Source organism: Gallinula chloropus (genome assembly GCF_964237585.1).
Source record: "Gallinula chloropus genome assembly, chromosome: 26".
NCBI classification, from domain to species: Eukaryota; Metazoa; Chordata; class Aves; order Gruiformes; family Rallidae; genus Gallinula; species Gallinula chloropus.
Window position 1 is genome coordinate 1,919,140 of NC_140111.1, and position 19,577 is coordinate 1,938,716.

At 62.9% G+C, this 19,577-nt stretch overlaps 2 protein-coding genes across 10 annotated transcripts; one reads left to right on the plus strand and one right to left on the minus strand.

The window, feature by feature from the left end:
- Positions 1–1,018: 1,018 nt before the first annotated feature.
- On the minus strand, positions 1,019–12,326 carry NFE2L1 (NFE2 like bZIP transcription factor 1). 3 transcript variants are annotated; one of them, XM_084275495.1, is made up of 6 exons: positions 12,064–12,326; positions 11,098–11,609; positions 6,521–6,736; positions 5,369–5,461; positions 4,801–4,962; positions 1,019–4,371 (listed from the first exon to the last, which is right to left on the minus strand). In XM_084275495.1, the coding sequence occupies exons 2-6, from the start codon at positions 11,605–11,607 to the stop codon at positions 3,043–3,045; spliced, it is 2,310 nt and encodes a 769-aa protein (XP_084131621.1). In that variant the 5' UTR covers positions 11,608–11,609; positions 12,064–12,326; the 3' UTR covers positions 1,019–3,042. The 3 variants fall into 3 exon arrangements, with proteins under 3 accessions (XP_084131621.1, XP_084131623.1, XP_084131622.1); XM_084275497.1 differs by lacking the exons at positions 11,098–11,609; positions 12,064–12,326 and adding an exon at positions 7,475–7,517; XM_084275496.1 differs by lacking the exons at positions 11,098–11,609; positions 12,064–12,326 and adding an exon at positions 6,883–6,999.
- Positions 12,327–16,432: 4,106 nt separating this feature from the next.
- Positions 16,433–19,571, plus strand: COPZ2 (COPI coat complex subunit zeta 2). 7 transcript variants are annotated; one of them, XM_084275653.1, is made up of 10 exons: positions 16,433–16,639; positions 17,479–17,547; positions 17,771–17,852; positions 18,009–18,100; positions 18,173–18,228; positions 18,431–18,508; positions 18,786–18,837; positions 18,925–19,018; positions 19,210–19,248; positions 19,358–19,571. In XM_084275653.1, exons 1-8 carry the CDS (start codon positions 16,481–16,483, stop codon positions 19,009–19,011), a joined length of 675 nt encoding a protein of 224 aa, XP_084131779.1. In that variant the 5' UTR covers positions 16,433–16,480; the 3' UTR covers positions 19,012–19,018; positions 19,210–19,248; positions 19,358–19,571. The 7 variants fall into 7 exon arrangements, 6 of the variants coding, with proteins under 6 accessions (XP_084131779.1, XP_084131778.1, XP_084131777.1 ...); XM_084275652.1 differs by having other exon boundaries at positions 19,210–19,571; XM_084275651.1 differs by lacking the exon at positions 19,210–19,248.
- Positions 19,572–19,577: the final 6 nt, after the last annotated feature.

A 19,577-nucleotide genomic window follows, 5' to 3' on the forward strand; every position in this document is an offset into this window, starting at 1 on the left:
CCAGCCCCCCGGGTACCACTGGTGGCTGCGGCACCGTGGAAGCCGGATGGGGTCACGGGAAAACTGCTCCCACGACCCTCATAAGATCTGAGGAGGGGGACGGTGGGGGATCCCCTCCCCTCCAGGCTGGGCCCCAGGCAGCTCCTTCCTCCCCATCCTCACCCCCAGCCTGGGGAGCCGAGCGGCAGCCGGACGCGGGTTCAAAGGGCCTCGAGATCAGAGGCCCCGCTGGTGGCTGAGTGTTTCCTGCTGCGGAGAGAGGGAAGCGCCGCACGGCACCTATTATGGGCTGGCAGGCAGCCTGCGCCCGGCAGCAGCCGGGGTGAGGAGCTGCTCGAGCTCCCGTCTGGCCCCGCCAAAGGCCAGCGCCCGGCTGCGGGACGTGACGGGCAGGGAGCCAGAGCAGGAGGGGTGGGTTCGGGTCAGGCTCCTTCCCAGCCCCCCCATTGCTGCTCCCAGGGTGTGCTGGGACTGGGCAACTCACCTGTAGCGTCCTGAGGTGCCGGCTCTGCACCCACCGCTCCGCTGGAACCTGGGGGGAAGGTGGAGCTGACACAGGGCAGAGAGAGTGGGAGCTGCGCCGGTGCCGGCTGCTGGCCCAAGGGGAAGGGGAACGCGGCCCCTCAGGCCTCTCAGCACCAGCAGTGACGGTGGCTTTGGCACAGGAACCCTGCAGCTGCACTTCACCCAGCCCCACGCTGCTCCTCAGCACTGTGAGGAGAGAGGGAGGAAAAAAACCCCACCAAACCCTCCACCAGCAGCAGCTGAGCCGGAGCCGAGCCCATCCCACAAGCCCAGAGCTTTTCCTTTCCCTCCACATCCAAGGCCGGTACCTGCAGGATAACAGCACCTCCCGACCTCCAGAGCCAGCAGCCACTGACCTCCAGAGCCAGCAGCCACCGTGGGTGAGAAGGACCCACAACAAGAGGCTGGTTCATTCTTCAGCTCCTAGAAAAATAAAGGGGGGGGGGAAAAAACCCCACCCCAACCCCAAAACACGACACACACCACGTGCTCATACAGTGAATAAGCCGTTTTATTTTGTCCTGTGCTCACACAATCTCTCTTCTTTCCCTGACAGGTCACAGCTCATTAAAATAAAAACGTTTCTAAGAGGAAAAAAAAAAAAATAAAATAAAAATAAAAAAAACCAATAATTTAAAACATCCACACAGGGCTCCCTGCCAACCTCCCCACACCCACTTCTCTCCATCACTTGTGCTTCGGCAAGTTACGCTGCTGAATCTCAGGAGAGCCTGAGGGGAGGGTGGGAATCTCACCCAACACCCCAGTCACCTCCCCGAGATCCAACTACCTTCCCCACAGCCTAAATGTGCCCCCCCTCAACCCCAGCTCTTCCCTGGGAGGAAGAGGAGGAGGAAGGGGGAGCAGCTCCAGGCGTCCCTCCTGCACCTTTAGCAGGTTTCCTTCCCTTGAGTTGCCACCCCTCAGCCCTCAGCCCCTCTCGCCTGCACAGGACTGGCCAGGAAAAGCCGCGTTTGTTTCGCTTCTTTCAGCTTCTTTGTTTGTTTGTTCAGTTGCTGGTAAAGTGGGTTCACTCCCAGCTGTGCTATAGGGTAAATACAGCTTCTAGGATCGTCCCCAGGATGGAGACAGACAGTGATCAAGGCACTACCCCCACCCCCCTCCTGAAAAACAAAGGAAGTCAGACCAACACCTAGGGACAGAAGAGAATCCTGTAATGTGATCACACGGTTACACTGAATCTTTATGGCAAAGAGAACATGTAGCAGCTTCGAACGTTTGGGCTTCTCCCTTTTTTTTTACTCAACACAAGCACTCGAGGACCCTACAGGGGAAAAATAAAACAAACCTGGGGCTGAAGCCCTTCAAATAAAAAATACCAACCCCCAAGATGTGGTTAAGGAAGGGGAATCCTAAGAAGGGCTCTCTAATTGCTAGAGGGGCTGGGAACCCTCTGCTCCCCTTGTGCTGTACGCTGAGCCAGGGCGAGGGGGGGGGTTTGGGGGTGCTGATGGGGGGATATGGGGGTGCTGATGTTCCCTCCCAGCCTTCGTTCCCTGGGTGGGTGGTGGGAGAAGGCGGCGTTTGCATGCAGGCTGCTGCGTGTGCCCAGCACGGCAGTGACATGCTCCCAGCGTGGTGGGGGTGGTGGGGGGGTCACACTGGTTCTGTTAACCCTCTCCAGTGCCACACACACACCCCTGACCCCTCCAAAATCCTACAGCTCCTACGTGCCCCCCCCTTCTCTTCCCCACAAGGCATCACAGCTCCTCAGCATGGCCTGAAAAAGGGGGATTTATCCCCCCAGAGCCCCCTCGGAGCTTCCACAGGCTGGAAAGGGTTAATGGAAGTCACACCACTCGTGTTTCCACGTGTGCACTGGTCTGATCTAGGAAAGGACGTGGGTTAATCTGGAATTGAGTCAGAGCGAATCACACCCATGTCAAAACCGGGTCAGGAAAAGGAAAAATAGGGGGGGAAGGAAGGAAGGAAGGAAGGAAAAAAAAAAAACAACAAATAAAGGGAAAAAAATAACCCAACTACCTGAAATCACAGAACTTTGGAAGTTCAGAAAAATGTCTCTCCTATCACTTGTTTCGAGTTCATTTGCTTAAATCTCTGTGGGTTTTTTTCCTCCTTAGTTAAAGCCAGTTCCTAACAGTAGGTTGTTCATCCCTCCCCACCTCTGCCAGTCTCACCACCAGCGATGCCAACTCGTTTCCTGCGCTCAACAAAAGGATTCCAGGTTTGTTGTGGAAGGCGCCGGGCAGGGGGGGCGGCGCGGGGGGCTGCTGCTCCTCCCCATCCCTCCCCGCAGGGAACCCCCCTCTCCGGGGTCCCGCAGCGTCTCTTCCCATCCCACCGGCCACCTCGTTTGTGGGTTTTTAGGGGTTTTTTTTGTGTGTGTGTGGGTTTTGTTTTGTTTTTGAGAAGATATAATCGGGTAAGAAGGCATTGAAAGTTCCTCTTAAGCACTTCCAGGCTCAGCCCTTCTCCAGTTCTCTCACTTGGGGTTGTCCCAACTCCTCTCACATCACCCGGTTGGGTTTCCCCCCTTCACTTCCTCCGGTCCTTCTGTTTGCGCTCCGGTCGCCGCGCCTGCTGGTCGGCGGCGGCGGCGCGGGGTATCAAGATGACGCTGCCGTCGCTGGCGTACTGCAGGGCGTACTGGCTGGGGGAGTAGGGCTGCCCGTTCTCGTCCCTCAGGCGCCCGAACACCTCCTGGTAGAGGTTCTGCACCTTCTGTTTCATCTGCCGGATGGATTTGAGGAATTCCACTTTCTCCCTGAGCAGTTTGGACTTGTCCCGTTGTAAATCCTCCACGTCCCGTTCCAGGTTGAGGATGGTGTCCAGCTTCCTCTTGCGGCAGTTCTGGGCAGCCATCTTGTTCTTCCCTCTTCTCCTGATGTCTCGGATCAGGCTGAGCTGGGCCTCGCTCAGCTGGTACTTGGAGAGGAGCTCGTTGAACTCCTCCACGGGAAGGTTGATGATCTTGTCGTTGGTGAAGGGGATCTTCATGGCTCTGGCTCGGTGCTCGTCCCTGCTCATCTGCTTGTCCAGGAACTCGGATGGTTTCTCCTTGCTGTTCTTCTTGGCTGCGTTGGGGAGTTTGGGCTCCTCGGGGTCCAGCGCGGCCGGGGCCATGTTGTAGGTGTGGTTGTGGCCGACGTGCTCCAGGTAAGGCAGGTAGTGGAGCTGGGATGGGTCCTGGTAGCTCATGCGGCAGAACTTGCTGTACTCTGGCTGGTATCCAACCGCCCCTTCAGCTTCTTCAAAGTCCACGTTCTCAGAGTCTGAGCTGTAGCCCACGGCGCCTTCCTCGGAAAACGAGGAGGAGGAAGAGGAGGAGGAGGAGGAAGAGGAAGAAGAAGACGCCTCCGAGCTGCTCAGAGAAGCGGGACTGTGCCCGGAATCCAGAGAGAGACCCGAGTCGGAATCGAACTCCTCTTCCAGCTGCGAGGCCTGCACGGGGTTGAACCCTTCTTCGATGGCCAAGTCCATCAAGCTGATCTCATCCAGCATGGCCTCGTCCAGCAGGCCGCCCAGCGGGTCGGGCAGCTCGGGGCCGGCCGTCTCGTTGACCGTGCTGTTCAGCTGAGGGGGGAAGAAGATGCCGCTCAGGTTGGTGGAGCCGAAGGTGGAGTTGAGGCCGGTGGAGTTGTCCGGCGCCAGCTGGAGCAAGGCTGAGCTGCCAGCCATGGAGGGGCTTTCGATTTCCGAGCTGAAGAGGGGGAAGTCCTGTGAGCAGCTACCCAGAGAGGCCTGATGCAGGCTGACGTTCTGATTGATGGGCGTGTTGGGAGCCAGGCTGTAGTTGGAAGCCAGCAGGTCCCCGCTCGTGCCGTTGTAGAGGGTTTCGGCGGTGGTGGAGTTCACTTCCATAGCCTGGAAGAGATGGGAAACAGCTCGGTCAGCGGCTCCTCAGGGCCAGAAAGAGATGGGATGTCAGGTCCAGGTCCTGCAGTCAGAGCTCACTGCCACGGCCCAGCACCAGGAGGGTTCACACAGCATCACCGTGCAGGCTGGGACAAAACCAAAGCAGCTGCCACCAACCCCCAACCGTGACTGTCCCAGAATCGGGTGCTCACGCCTGCAATTCGAGGAAGCAATGAGGGGTGAGCAAACCCCTGACTAGGTGTGTGTCCCCCTCACCTCCACAGAATCATAAAATCCCAGACTGGTCTGGGTTGGGAGGGACCCCAAGGGCCACAGAGCTCCAACCCCCCTGCCACAAGCAGGGACACCAACCTCCAGACCTGGAGCTACACAAGGTTACCCAGGGCCCCATCCAACCTGGCCCAACCTCCACCTCACCTGCATTTCCATGATGGACATGAGGTCCTGCCACTGCTGCTCCAGGTCAAAGGGTGACTCTGTCTCAGTGAGGAGAGGAGACAGCAGGCTGGTCTGGATGCCCGCAGACCGGCTCTCTCCGGGCACAGCTTCGCTCAGGGTGGAGACATCCGCAGCTGGAAACTAACCACGTGAGGCAGAGTCAGGCCCCGGCTGCTCAGTAGCAGCCAGGGAGCCAGTACTCCCAAACGCCCTTCCACCTCCATGCAGGCAAATCCCTTCTCCTTTTGTTCAAAGCAAACGGGTTCCAGTTATTCCCCCCCCACACACACACAGTTCGCCATGAACTAATTAGAAGCCAAAGCCAGAAGTCTTGTAATTAATCGTGACCATCCCCACCCCGCCGCTGGTTTGGCAGGCAGGGTGCTGCCTGGAGCCTCCTTAAGCAGGGTAACCCAATTTACCACCGCTGCTGCGGTCTGGGAGAGGGGGACAAGAAGCACTGAGACCCCAGTGAGGGAGTGGAGGAGAGGCACCGCTGCCTCCGGATCCGCCACGGGGAGGAAGCTGCCACCCCCTCCCCACTCACCTCTGAATTCTCCCCAAAAGGGAAGGTGGCCTCCAGCAGCCTAAGGCACTCCTCCAGGGACAGGGCTGTCTGATCCTCCGCACCACCGGGCACCTGATGGGAAACACAAGCGATCGGAGCGCCGGGATTAGGGAGGGGGTGCTGAGGAACGAGCTCTGGGATGAGGGGAGGGGGTGCTGAGAATCGAGCTCTGGGATGAGGGGAGGGGGTGCTGAGGAACGAGCTCTGGGATGAGGGGAGGGGGTGCTGAGAAACGAGCTCTGGGATGAGGGAGAGGGTGTTGAGAATCAAGCTCTGGGATTAGAGGAGGGGGTGCTGAGAAACGAGCTCTGGGATTAGGGAGGGGGTGCAGAGAAAAGAGCTCTGGGATGAGGGGAGAGGGTGCAGAGAATGGAGCTCTGGGATGAGGGGAGGGGGTGCAGAGAATGGAGCTCTGGGATTAGGGAGGGGGTGCAGAGAATGGAGCTCTGGGATGAGGGGAGGGGGTGCAGAGAATGGAGCTCTGGGATGAGGGGAGGGGGTGCAGAGAATGGAGCTCTGGGATGAGGGGAGGGGGTGCAGAGAATGGAGCTCTGGGATGAGGGAGGGGGTGCAGAGAATGGAGCTCCTTTGCAGCAGGGCTTTATTACGGCGCAGCCAAAAAAGAGCCAGAGGCCCCACCCAGTGTTTCACAGACTCCCATCCTCCAGCTCCAGGAGGAGGTCGAAGCAGCCACCCTCCACCTCTCCCCATCTTCCCTGAGCACAGAGGGGAAAGGGAACGCGCTGCTTCTGCTCCCGGCTGCGCCTCACCTACTGCCAGTGCAGGGGCTGGGCTGCCAGGGGACGCTGCGCCCGCCCTGCCACCGCCTCTGCCACACCACCCCTGCCACACCACCCCAAGGCACCCCAAGCACCAGCTGCCCTCCCGACAGCCACATGGCGACACGGCCATCGCCCTGCCCGCCTCGCTGCAGCTCCCTGGCCCAGCAGGCAGCCTGCGCCTTCCCAGCACCCAAACCCCCCCCAAAGTCACACACGACACTGCTCACCCCAACAACCAGCCAGGGAACCCCCTCACCTCACTCACTACCCCTCCAGCTCAGCGGGAACGCAGACCGACCCCCCTGCAGCGGGCACAGACCCCCAACCTGGCCCGGCCCTGGGGTGTTACCTGGGCAGGGAAACTCTCCCCGGTCTCTCCATCAACTAGCAGGTTTCTATCCACGACCTCGCTCCCTCCGCTCCTCCAGCTGTCCCCGCGCTCCCTCCCATCGCTCAGCTCTTTGTCCACTTCGCTCTCTTTCTGACGGTGGCTGTAGTCAAAAATCTCTCGCCCAGCGCCGAGATCAATATCCTGTCTCCACAGGATGTCAATCAAATCGATGTCCTGAAAGACAGACCACATTGCCTTCAGCCCTGGGCAGGGTCCCCACCCACCGGCCCCTCCCAAGGGACACCCCCCCCCCCCCTCCTTTCCCTCCTTACCCCTTCCCCCAACCACCACCATCACCCCCGGCCTGACCCGCAGCCCACCCGCCGGGCACCCCGCTCCTCCGCCTTCCTTCCTTGGGCGGCCGGCGGCTGCTCTTCCTCCCGGGATCCCCGAGAGCAGTTCCGCAGGCTCCGCATGACGGGCGAGGCCGGCCCTTCCCTCCCCGCCGCCCATGGCCGCCCGCCCGCCGCCGGGAGAGGCGGCTGGGGCCGCCCGGGCCCGCGTCGCGGCGGTGGCTGCGCCGTGGCCGCCTTGCATCAGCCCGTGGTGCCATCCCGGCCATTTGCATAAGGGGTGGGGTGCGCCGGGCAAGGAAAATCCCCGCATTTCCACCCACCTGATGCAACTTGAGCCGCCGCCGCCGCCGTCACCGGGCTGTCCGCAGCCCCCCCACCACCACCACCCCGGGCACCCCCCCCCCGCCGCCCTCCCCAGCTCGACCACGGATCCTGCCCTGCGCCCGAACCGCCGGCCCCCGCCCCGCGGCCCCCGCCTCCGGCAGCCTGCGCCGCCGCACCGCACCGCGCCTCCCCCCCCCCCTTCCACCCCCACCCCTCCGGGTCCACCCGCGCCCCTGCCCCGCCGGCAAAGCATCGCCGCGGCCCCGGCAAACGGCACCCCCCCCCCCGGTACCTTTCTCATGTCCCCGGCTGCCGCCCGGGGCCGATCATGGTCCCCGGGGGAGTGGGGGGGGAAAGCGGCGGGGAGGAGGGCTGGCCGGGGCGCGGCGTTTCGCACGCATCGCCGGCCGGGGCGGCCGGGGAGCCGCGCTCCGCTCCGCTCCGCCCCAACCGGCCACAGGTGCCCGCGGCCCCGCTGCAGCAGCGGGAGCCGCCCCCGCCCCCCCGTGCGGCTGCTGCTGCTGGTGCTGCGGTGGCGGCGGCGGCGGCGCCCCCCGCTCGGCTGGGCCGGGCTCAGCTGGGCCGGGCTCGGCTCCCGCCGCCCTGCCCGGGCCGGGCTGCGGCGCGCCCCGCCCGCCCCTCCCCTCCCCCGCGTTACCTTGGCTGCGGCGCCGCCGGGACCCGCCCCCCCCCCCCCCCCCCCTCCGCCAGCGGCGCGCCAAGCTCCGCCCCGCAGCCGGGCGGCGGCAAACCACCAATCAGAGCCGACGGGGGCCGCCTCTCCCACCAATCCTAAGAGGCGGGGGCCGCCGTCTCGACCAATGGAAGGAGGGGAAGCGACCGCGCGGCGCCCACCGGGCCGCTCCCCCGCCCTGGCGCTGCGGGGCCCTAGCGCCCCCCCCCCCCCACTTCCCCGGCCCGGCCTCGCCCTGCACCGCGCCGCCGGGGGGGGGAAGGGGGCGGGGGGGGGGAAGGGGGCTCGGCCCGGAGCCGACGGGGTCCCCGGGGGTTGAAAGGAGGGGGGGAAGGGACGGCAAGGCAGGCCGGGGTGACCTTGGCTCCCTACCACGGGAGACCCCGGCCCGGAGGCGACCGGTCCCCATCCCCCCCTCCCCCGCAAACCGGGGGCAAAGCCCCCCCTTCCTCCCCTTGCTCCTCATCCCCCCCCCACCCGCACCTTCCACCAGGCCTGGCCCACCCCGGGATCGGGCGGTAACCACGGCTGGTGGAGAGGAAGGGCCAAGTGTAAGGAGATCCAACCCCCCCGCAGCGGGCCGGGGTGGGGAGGGGGGGGGGCTTTGTCAGCCAGGGCTGAGCCCCGGCAGCTCATCACATGTCTGACGGCCGCGTATTTTTATCCTCCTGTTGTGGAAACGGCACGGGGCAGCCGTGCCTCCTGCCTTCCCCACCCCCAATGCTGCAGAGGAAAGTCCTCGGGATTAAACCCAGGCGGAGCGAGCCCCCCCCCCCCCCCCCCCAAAACAACTCTCAATCCCCCCCGGGAACGAGCGATCCCCGAGCACCCACTGCAGCCAAGCTGCGGAACCCAAGAGCCTCCCACCGCACCCAAGGGCGAGCTCCAGCTCCTAAAACATTCCTCCCAGCAGCCGTATCCCCCAGGCAAGGTCGTGCCTGGCCCGTGTGAGCCGCAGGGAGTCGCGGTGTTTTTAAGTGCTGGGAAAAAGTCATGGAAAAATTCCAACCCCGGCCCTACAGCCATCTGGGTATCATCAGCATCCACCTACCAGGGAGGGGGGGGGGGGGGGGGGGAAGGATGGAGCCCTGCAGGTGCCTTCCAGAGGCAGCGTCTGCCGGGAGCCGCAGAGCCCACACGAGATTCCCATTGGAACAGCCGGGCGGCTGCTGGGGGAGTCAAAGCTGCAGCTAAAGACACTCAAAATCCGTAAAACCCCCCCAAAAAATGCAGCCCAGCTGGGGTGAGGCTTTGGAAGGAGCGTCACACAGCAGCGAGCTGGGCCTTGCTGGCCCCTGGGGTAGGGGGGGTTGGGGGGGGCGGGGATGGGATGGGATGGGATGGGATGGGATGGGATGGGATGGGATGGGATGGGAAGGGAAGGGAAGGGAAGGGAAGGGAAGGGATGGGAAGGGAAGGGATGGCCATGCCATGGCCTGGAGATGTGGCCGTGTGGTGATGTGACGTGGGTGCGCGGGGCGGGCTCGGCAGCTGGGATTTCCTGGCGCTGGGTGCCCGGGCGCTGTGCCCTTGGTGGGTGTGGGAACACCCAGCCAGAGAGGTAGAGGGTGGGGGGGGGTATTTTGTGGGGAGGGGAAAGATGGAACAATAGAGATGCAAGGAAGAGCCCAGGCACCCAAAGAGCCGGGCTGGGGGCAGGTGCAGACCCAGAGATCCCCACCCTGAAGGAGCAACCCGCAGCACGGAGGGATGCGCTTCCCACCCGGCATCACCTGGGAATCTCACTCCCAGCAAGTCCAGCCCAAGCCAGCCGGGTTCACAGCTGCCCCCTGCACACTGACTGTGGGACTGGGTTTTGAGACAGAAATAAAGAAGCCTCTGGAACGCAGCAGAGTTACCAGCCTCACCAGGCTCCAAAATCCACCCCCAGTCTCTCTGCACTGACAGGGTCTCCACACCCAAGGCCCTGAGCCAACAGCACGAGGCTCGGGGAAGGCCAGGGACGTCTCCCCCGGGCTCTGTGTGACCTTGGCCAAGGCTTCCCAGCAAACTCTTCCCCATTCCCCAACTAGGGAGTGACCCTCTCCTTTATCAGGGAAGAAGCTGAACGTGTGAACACCTGGCCTCGTGTTTTGTGACCTTCCAACCAGAGTTTCTCTCCTTGACACCTCCAAGGTTGCAAACCCAGAGCAGGGTTTTCACACCCACCCCCGAATCCCACAGCCCCAACCCCTCCAGAGCCAGGAGGTACCCAGGGGCAGGGAAAGCACCGCTCATGGATCCATCCAGAGCATCACCCACGCTTCCCTCCACCAGCATCCCCGCTGCTCCTGTGTCAATACCAGGCCCAAAACAATCATCACCTTTGTTCCCCACCCCCCCCCAGCGTGCACACTTCACACCGCTGCCCCTCACTCGCTGCACCGAAGCCACATGACAAAAGCATCCACAACAGCTGCCTGAAACGCTGCCCACCCCTCGCTACAGGGGGGGACACAGAGGGGTGGCACCACTCAAATTCTGCCCTCCCCATGCCCAGCAGCCTCAACAACTCGTTAGAGACACAATAGCCACGCTGGATGGACCCAACACTGCAAATCAGTGCAGAGATTCCCCCCTCCTCAACGCTGCAGCTGGGCTGAGGATGGGGGGTGGGGGGGGGCACAGGGGGAGGATGCTGAACATGCCGTGACAAAAGAGAACGGTGCCAAAAAAAGGAGGGGAAGGGGGTGAAAAATAAAGAGCAGCAGCTCCCCGGGCCTGGGATTGCATCACAGGCTCTGAAAGGTTGGCATTAAAAAACAAACTGTCTCCCAGTTCACCTCTCCCCACCCGCCCGCGCCGAAAACCCGGCCATAAACATCTCCAACTGGATGAACTCCAGAGCCAAGTAACCCAACCGCCTGCTCGACACCTGGGATGAGCTGTTACCCAATGCCCCTGTTTATCTCCTGGCCTCCTGGGTTTATTGGTTTCCCAATGCAAATGCTGCCCCCACCCCACACCCCTTTTCCCCACCTTTTGTTATCACTTCCAGACCTCTCCCAGGCACACAAAGCACCCCACGCACGTCCCGGGAGACCTCGGAGCTGGGATTTAGTATTAGGTCATTCCCAAGCTGGGATCTGCTCATCCCAAGTGCTAAACACAACGTACAGAGTATCCTATGGACACTGGAGAGCAAGAACACACCCCCCACCCCACGCAAGGGCTCTCTTCCTCCCCCCCCCCCACCACAGGCAAAACCAAGTCCTGCCTACCTCTTTGGTCAGGTCTCCATTCACCGGCGCAGCCACCGCTCCCAAATCTTCCAGTTCTTCCCCAAAACCCTGCTCAGCTCCACTCTCCCTCACCCCGTTGTCAGGATTGCTCCCATCCTGGAGGCCACTGCCGTTCTCTAGGGCGATACCAGCGCTGGGCTGGTTCCCAGCCACGGAGCTTTCGGGGTCTCTGTGCACCAGCCAGGCGTTGACTTCGGTGGTGGGCACCTGAAACCTGTCCAGGGCCCTCACCTGGTTGAGCAGCCTGCGAGCGGTGAAGTAATAGTCCAGGTCTACGCTTTTTGGGTGGATGCCATATCCATCCAAGGTGTTCCTCAGGTTGTGAAACTGGGTCTGGGTGTAAGCAGAGCTCTGGCCAAGAATGATCTCCCGGAGAGGGGGGAGCTGGGAGTTCAGGTAGGTGTCCACGTCCACGCGAACGCCGATCAAGCTGAGCAGAATGGTGAACTGGATGAGGCCTTCGGTGAAGTATTTCTTCAGAGAAAGCATTTCTGGCAGAGGAGGAAAGAAAACAGGTGGAGGGGTTGGGAATTAAAGAGAAATAAAACCCCCAAACAAGCCAAGGAAAACACCAACCCCAACACAGCGTCAGCCAAGCTCTCCACACAACAGGTTGGTTGGGTTTGTCTTTCCTCTGCCCCACTTCCCAAGGCAGAAAAGAAAGCGACGGGCTCAGCAGTCAGGTTTTTGTTAAACAACAGGATAAAAAGTTTAAAGAAACACCTCAGGACTTGGTTCAGGGCGACTTTGTTTTTCTTCTCAGGTTCTGGAACTGGCTGGTGTGCCAGCAGAGCTTAACTGAAGATTTAAATCTCGAGAAGCAACAAACTCTCCCCCAACAACAGCCTCCGCCCTCTCTCTCTCTCTCTCTCTCGCCCTTTCCTCCTCTTCAGAGCTGTTTTACCACACAGACCAAGCAGCTACAGAAAAATCCACGTGACTTACTGTCCAAAAACTCCTCATACGGCGATTTCCTCTCACACCCCCCCCAGGTTCCCCACGCTCCAGGACGGGGTCCGCTCCCTCCCACAGCCGGCTGGCTCCTTCTTCCCTTCTCCTGGCCTACAAAGCTTCTTGCAGGAGCTTCTTAAGAGTCAAAGGTTCTGCTCATGGGAAGGTCCAAAGACTCCTCCGCTTCTGGCTGCGATTTCATCAGCGGCTGAAATATAAACCAGAGAGCACACGCCATAGATAACACGCCGGGGAGGCACCACCCTAAACCCTGCACATGGGTCCTACTACACGGGGCTGTGGTGGTTCCCCCCCGGCGCGGTGGGGGCCCTGGGAAGCCCAACGCCTTCCCCTAGGGAAAGCACGATCCTGCTGGCACAGAAAGGCACAGGCACCCGGCGGGGGGTTACCTTTGGTGACAATATTGTCCATACTTCCCCTCCCCGAGCTATTCTTAGGCTGGCGCGTCAACTTCCCCTCTCTCTGAAGGAATCCAGCTCCGAGTCCCCTTTCACTCCTCAGCCCAGTTTCCAGCGGTTCTACAAAGACCCGTCGGGGGATTTCCACGGGCAGCAAAGACATCCTCTGACCGGGGCTCGACCGGGGGCAACCCGGCATCACCCCTGCCCCGGGCCTGGCCTGGAACCGCCCCGGTCCCTGCCCCGGTCCCTGCTCCGGTCCTACCCCGGTCCCTGCTCCGGTCCCCGCCCGGCGGGGCGGTACCCCCTCCAGCCCCCGGTGCTGCCGCCTCTCGTATCCCGGGTGCGGGGGGTGGTTTCGCCGCCATGTGCCGCTCCCCGCCGCGGGGCCCTTTAAGACCCCCCCGCGCCTCGTGACCCGCCCCCCTCAGCCCCCCCCACACCCCCCCCCCCCGCGCGGCCTCGCCGTCCCCTCAGCGCCGCCCGCCCCTCAGCGCGGCTCAGGCCCTGCCCGGCCCAGCCCACAACACCCCCCACCACCACCCCCCATCCCAGCGCCACCGCAACGCCCCGGCCTCGCCGGCTCCAGCCCGCCCCGGCCCCGCCGCCCACCGCTACCCGCTCGCCGCCGCCGCCGCTCGCTCCCGGCCCCGCCGCCGCCGGCCCCGCTCCCGCTCCCCGCCCTGGCCAACCACCTCCCCCCTCCCGCCTCGCCAAGCGCCGCGGCCAATCGGCGTGCGGGGAAGGGAGGTGGGAAGAAGAGGCGGCCCAATTGAAGGCGGCGGTTATGGCGTTACTCCCGCCCCCGCCGCCGCCTTGATGGGCAGGCTGAGCGGCCAATCGAAGCGCCGGTAGCGCCGCTGGACCCCCCCGCGCTTGGCACGGCGGTCGCCTGTTGAGCCAATCGGAGGGGAAAAGTGAAACAACGGCTCCCGCCCCCACCCTCAGCCGTTGAGCGACAGGGCGCTCGCCCAATGGAAACCGAGGCCTCCGCTGAGAGACGACTGCACCCACCAATGAGACGACGCGCAGGAGCCAGCCGCCTGCCCGGGCACTTAAGTGGCAGGGGCGCGGACCAATCCCCGCGGCGCAGAGCCACCGCCCCCATCACCCCGCAGCTGTTGCCATGGCACCGGGTGCCCCCAGGCCCTCAGCGCAGGGCGAGGCCTGCGGCCGCCATGGCGGCCCCTCTGTAGGGGTGGGATGGGTGAGAAGGGACCCCGGGAACAGGGAGCTTCAATCCCCCGGCCACAGGCAGAGCCACCAGCCCCCGGGCCTGCGTCTAGACGAGGCTGCCCCATGCAGCCCGGCCCTGCCCAGCCCGGGGCTGAGCGACACAAGGCAGCGTCGCAGGGATTGATCCAGCCCCGGCCAGGCCCCGCCTGCAGCACCGGGTCCAGCCCGGGGCTCCCCGGGACTAAGAGATGGGCAGAGCCCCGCGCAGGGCCGCCAAGGGGCTGGAGGGCCTGGAGCATCCCCCCTGCTCTTACCTCCACCCTTCAAGTGGTTCCAGAGGATGTTTGTCAACACGGTGACAGGCGCTTTAGATAGATAAAAATACAGGCGTTACATATTTATACATAAACATATTTATATATAAAGTTACATACATACTTTATATAGACACTTACATATATATTTATATATATAAACTGGCTTTTCTTGACCCAAAAGCAGCCTGGGCCTAACGAGCAGGGGTGTGCCGGCTGGGCAGCCACTAGAGCACGAAATTAAAACACAGAGAATATATTTATATAGATACTTACATATATTTCAATATAATATATATTTAATATATCACCCTAACCCCCTCCCAGCCCCAAAAATCTCCCCCCCAAGGCATGAAACCAGACCCTCAAACAGAGGAAATAAAACCTGACGAGTATGGGGATGCGCCTGAAAAGTTAGGGTTAGGATTAGGGTATGAATATACTCATATATAAACATGGACATATTATGGGAAATATCTATATTATACATAATATAGATAATATGTTCATATATTTATAATTTGTATGAATTTATAAACTATATTAGCTATTATACACACACACACACACACACATACATATATATATATATATATATATACACCCTAACCCTAAGGTTTTAGGCCAAACCTGTTGGGTTTTTTTTACATATATAAATATTTATATAGTGTATTTTTATAATTTTTATATTATATAATAAATATTAGAAATATTGGAACCCAAAGGCCAGTTTCAGTTTGAGCAACACCGAGGTCTCGGCGTCCCATGGCCCCTTTGAGGCAGCCGCTGCCCCCCAGAGATGCAGGAAAGCCTGGAGCTCATCCCACCCGCCTCACCCGCCACCCAAACACCCTCACAGCTCCGGCAGCCCCTCACCCAAACACACAGGGCCCCCCGGTTAGAACCACGGGAGCCGAAAGGAGCTGGGAACAGCGTCAGGTCCCCCCCAGCCCCTCCTCACCTCTCCGGGATGCTCCGCCACCAAATCACTGCCAGAACTCCATAAAGTAACACACAACCAGGGAGCAGGGCGGGTGTTTAAACCCAGCCGGCGCTCTGGGGGTTATTTATACCTTTCCCCATCGATCCGCACGGGCCTCCCGCCCAAATCAATGCTGCCAGAGCTGGCAGGTAGGAGCTGAGGGCAGCTGGGCAGCACCACCCCTGCCTGCTATTCCTGCAACGCTCCGGCTGCCAAAACCAGACACCCTTTTCCCTGCCCCAGCAACTTGCCGGGACAAACAGGATGCCAGAGACAATAGTTCAGCTGGGAAAAAAAACCAACCCTGAAAGAACATGGAAAATGAGCGTGGGCTCCGACACCTCCCGGCTGGGGTGAGGCTTCCCAGCCTGGGGTGTCTTCCCAGTGGGAACTGAGCCTGTGTGGTTCCCCCTTGTTGGGTTGTTTTTATGGTGAAGATCAAGTTTGCCAGCGTGGCTGAGGGATGCTGGACAGGATGGGCATCCCCCCCCAAACCTGGAGCCTTGCAGCCTCTCAGTGCCTGAAGGGAGCTTAGAAACAGGAGGGAATCAGCTTGTTAAAAGGGTTGATAATGGCAGGACAAGGGGGATGGAGTGAGGCTGGAGGAGGGAAGGGGGAGAGGAGAGACTGGGGGGAAGTTCTTTGCAGAGAGAGTGGTGAGGGGCTGGAAGGGGCTGCCCAGAGAGGGGGTGGGTGCCCCATCCCTGGGGGTGTCCAAGGCCAGGTTGGATGGGGCCCTGGGCAACCTTGTGTAGCTCCAGGCCTGGAGGTTGGTGTCCCTGCCTGTGGCAGGGGCTTGGAGCTCTGGGACCCTCGGGGTCCCTCCCAACCCAGCCCAGTCTGGGATTCTCTGGAGAGCTGAAGTGCTGCGAGTGGGGATGCTCCAGAGCATCCGGAGGGACAGGCCTGGCATGGAAACGGCCAAGGAAAGCGGCGATGGAGCCTGGAAGTAGCCAGATCCCAGTGCTTTCGGGTCACGAGGACGCTCTGCCCCGGCTCATTAATCCTCTCCTGGAAAACAAATCCCCAAACACCCACGAAAGTCGGGGTGCGGCCCCGGCCCACGTCGTGCCACAACCAGCAATTTGCTGTGGTGGGTTGGACAGGCACAGCCCACCCCCAGCCCCCCCATTGCCCCAGCAATCCCCCCCCCCCCCCCTGCCCCGACACCCAGAGCTGCCACTCAACACCCTGCACACCGGCTGGGAAATTTCGGGGTGCTGCCGAACCCCAACACCAGTGGGGGTTTGCAATGGGCACCCCAAGGAAAAAGGGTGTATGGAGCCCCCTAAAATCCTCTCCCCGCAGCTCCCCAGGGCTGTGGTCAGCAACCGGAGCCGGGCTGCTCCTTGGGGGGGGGTTATTTTTAGCGTGTCCCCCCCACCCCTCCACCCAGGGGACTATTTGAGGACTGGCAGGCGGCCCCGTCCCCCCGCCCTGCCCAGGCAGCAGAAAGGTTTTGGGTGCCTCGCAGCAATGGGGGGTGGGGGGGGGCACACAGCCCCTTCCCCAGCGCTCCCATGGGAACCCCCCCTCACCCCACACACAGAGCCCTTGCCCCTGCACCCCCCACCCCGGGGGGCCTTTTCGGCCGTGGCCCCGGGTCTCCTGTGGGCTCAGCACCGCCTCCCCCCCCCTTTCCGTGGGTGAAGCCAAACAAAAGGCGATGGGTGCAACCGGTGAGTCACCGGGAAACGCCGCCGGGCCCGGGGTGGGGGGGACCGAGAAGGGGGGACTGTGCCCCACGGCCAGGGTCACCCATGGTGGCACCCGGGGGGGGGGCACCGGCCCCCAGCAGAGCCCACAGCTTGCACCCACAGCCGGGACCCCCGCTCCCCCCTCAGAGGCGGGGAGGGGAGTAGAGGGGGGTGTCCCCCCCCCCCAAATTTAAGCTGGGTGAGGGGTGACCCCTCCCTGCCCGCCTGAGCTTCCCTCCCCATCCGAACCCCCTAATTCGGGGTGCGGGGGGGGGAGCTCAGAGCCCCCCTCCCCACCGGGGAAACCCCCCGTTTCCTTCCCAAGGGCCATGGGGGGGGGTACGGGGGGGGGGTTGTCCTGGCCCCGGTGGGAGCTGAGCCCGGGGTGCAGCGGGGAGGAGTCGGGGTGCCGGGGCGGAGCGGGCCGGGGGGCGGGCACGGCAGCGGGGTGGGGGGGGGGCAAAGGGGGGGCCGGGGCGGCGGAGCCATGGAGCCCGTGGGGCCGGTACGACCGGGACGAGCCGGGCCGGGCCCGGGAACTTGGTGCGGCCGCGGCGGGACGGGGGAGCGGGAAGAGATGGGGGAGTGGGAGGAGAAGGGGGGACGGGGGAGGGGGGAAAGGGGGGGGTTTAAGCGGGGGGAGGTGGGGGACAGGGAGTGGGGGAACAGGGGAGAAATGGGGCCATGGATTTGGGGGAAGGGGGGAAATGGGGACACACGCCATCCAGACCTGGGCTTACCCCAAGGGAGAGGACCCCAGGGGGGCTGGGGGTGGCCAGACCCCCGTGGGGCTGAGCCCCTCCGGCCCCTCATCCCCCCAGGAGCCCTCCCTGTACACCGTGAAGGCCCTGCTCATCCTGGACAGCCTCGGGCAGCGCCTCCTGGCCAAGGTGAAGACCCCCCCCTACCCTGCCTCAGTTTCCCCAGGGGGTGCTGCCCCAGTCCCCCAGCCCCTTCCCATCAGGTATCTCCCCCCTGCCGGGCTGCAGGGTCTTTGGGGGGGTCCCAGCAGGGAACTAGGGGAGCAGCACATCACCCCCCCCGAGTTCAGTGTTTGTGCCCCCCCCACCCTGCCCTCACTGACCCCCTGCCCGTGTCCCCCCCCCCCCCCAGTACTACGACAGCACCTTCCCCACGGCCAAGGAGCAGGCGGCCTTCGAGAGGAGCATCTTCAGCAAGACCCACCGGGCGGGCGGTGAGGGGGGTCCCGCTGCGGGGACTCTGCCGTGGGGAGGGGGGGGGACACACACGGGGGGCACAGTCACAAAAATCCAGCACTGGCAGGGGGGGCACCCCGGCCTGGAGCAGCATCCTGGGGGGACACTGACGCTGTCCCCCCCACCCCACGCAGGTGAGATCGCCTGTCTGGAAGGACTCACCGTGGTCTACAGGAGCAGCGTTGACCTCTTCTTCTACGTGGTGGGGGGCTGCCAGGAGAATGAGGTACAGGGCAGAGGGGCCCACAGCCCCAGGGACCCCCAGCAGCCCCACTGACCCCCCTCTTTTCTCCCACAGTTGATGCTCTCAGCCGTGCTCGCCTGCCTCCTCGACAGCCTGGGCCACCTCCTGCGGTGAGTCTGACCCCAAACCCCTGCGCCTCGGGTGGGGAAACTGAGGCAGGGCAGTGGCTCGTGGTGTGAAACCCCTGTCCTGGGGTGGGATGGGGTGGGAGTGGGGGGGGAGGGGGGCAGTCCAGGTCCCAGCACCTTGCCTGGGACCCCAGGCTGTAGCCAGGACTGGGTACAGTGACATCTCCCACCCACTCACCTGCAGGAAGGAGGTGGAGAAGCGCTGGCTGCTGGACAACATGGAGGGAACGTTCCTGGTGGTGGATGAGATCGTGGACAGGGGGTGAGCTGCTCCTGGAGAGGGGGGGTACAGAGGGGGAGAAGGAGCCTGCAGCACTGGGAACTGCAGCACCCATCATCCCCCTCGGTGCTGGGCAGGGACTGGCCCTTTGGCTCGGGGTGCTGGGGGGGGAACTGGGCACCCCAGTTTGCCAGCATCTTCCTCAGGGCAGCCCAGGGAGGGAAACTGAGGCACGGGTGGGGGCAGTGCTAGCCGGTGGGGTGCAGCCAGGACTGGGGGGGTCCCGGGAGGACGCTGCCAGCACCACGCTGCTCCGCAGGGTCATCCTGGAGAGTGACCCCCAGCAAGTGATCCAGCGCCTGAGCACGCGGGTGAGTGAGTGTGGCCACCCTGCACAGCCTCCCTCCAGCCTCCCCCAGCCTCCCCCACCTCCCTAACCCCTCCTAACCCCCCCCCAGGTCCCCGAGCCAGCGGCATATGGCTTCGTCCTCTTCGACTACCTGGCAGGCGGCTCGGAGCGGAGGGACACGGGGGACACCCAGTAGCAGCCAGGTGCAAACCCGGCCCTGCACCGGGCTCCGAGGGGATGGGCAGGGGTCGGGGTGGGGGTCCTGGGAGGCTCCCAACTGTGGCAGCCTCGTGGGAGATGGGAGGGGGCTTGGGGGGGGGCTCCTGGTGTTGGGGTAGCCAGCAGGTCCCCTGCACCCCACTCCTAAAGCTGCTGGGCCCCTTCCCTCCCCCAGGCTGATGACACCCCTGTGTCTGGGCAGGGCACGTCCCAGGTAACGGGGGGTGGGTGCCCAGCATTACCCAGCAGGATGGAGGTGGGACTCGCGTTGTCACCCCAGCATGGGGTCCCACAGCACGTGTGCCCCCCTCTCCCTGTCCCAGGGAACCCAGGTGTCTGGCTGGGAAGCACACCCCAAGGGCAGCCTGGCCCCCTCCCCATCCCAAGGGTCTCACCCCAGGTCCTGCAGCCCACCGAGGAGCACATCGAGCCACCCCCACTGACATGAGAGCTTCAGGGTCTCCCCACAGGTGGGACCCCAGCATGGGAGGGATGCTGGGCAGCAGGACACGACCTTCCCCAGCATCCCCCTGCTCCGACCCC

Excerpts from the sequence above, each read along its gene's own strand:
- NFE2L1 (XM_084275495.1), bottom strand. The coding sequence starts at position 11,607 with ATGCTTTCTCTGAAGAAATACTTCACCGAAGGCCTCATCCAGTTCACC. Across the intron at positions 4,963-5,368 it reads CTTTTGGGGAGAATTCAGAG|TTTCCAGCTGCGGATGTCTC; the intron begins GTGAGTGGGGAG and ends TCACGTGGTTAG. Across the intron at positions 4,372-4,800 it reads TGTCCATCATGGAAATGCAG|GCTATGGAAGTGAACTCCAC; the intron begins GTGAGGTGGAGG and ends CATCTCTTCCAG.
- COPZ2 (XM_084275652.1), top strand. The coding sequence starts at position 16,481 with ATGGGAACCCCCCCTCACCCCACACACAGAGCCCTTGCCCCTGCACCC. Across the intron at positions 18,509-18,785 it reads GATGAGATCGTGGACAGGGG|GGTCATCCTGGAGAGTGACC; the intron begins GTGAGCTGCTCC and ends GCTGCTCCGCAG. Across the intron at positions 18,838-18,924 it reads TCCAGCGCCTGAGCACGCGG|GTCCCCGAGCCAGCGGCATA; the intron begins GTGAGTGAGTGT and ends ACCCCCCCCCAG.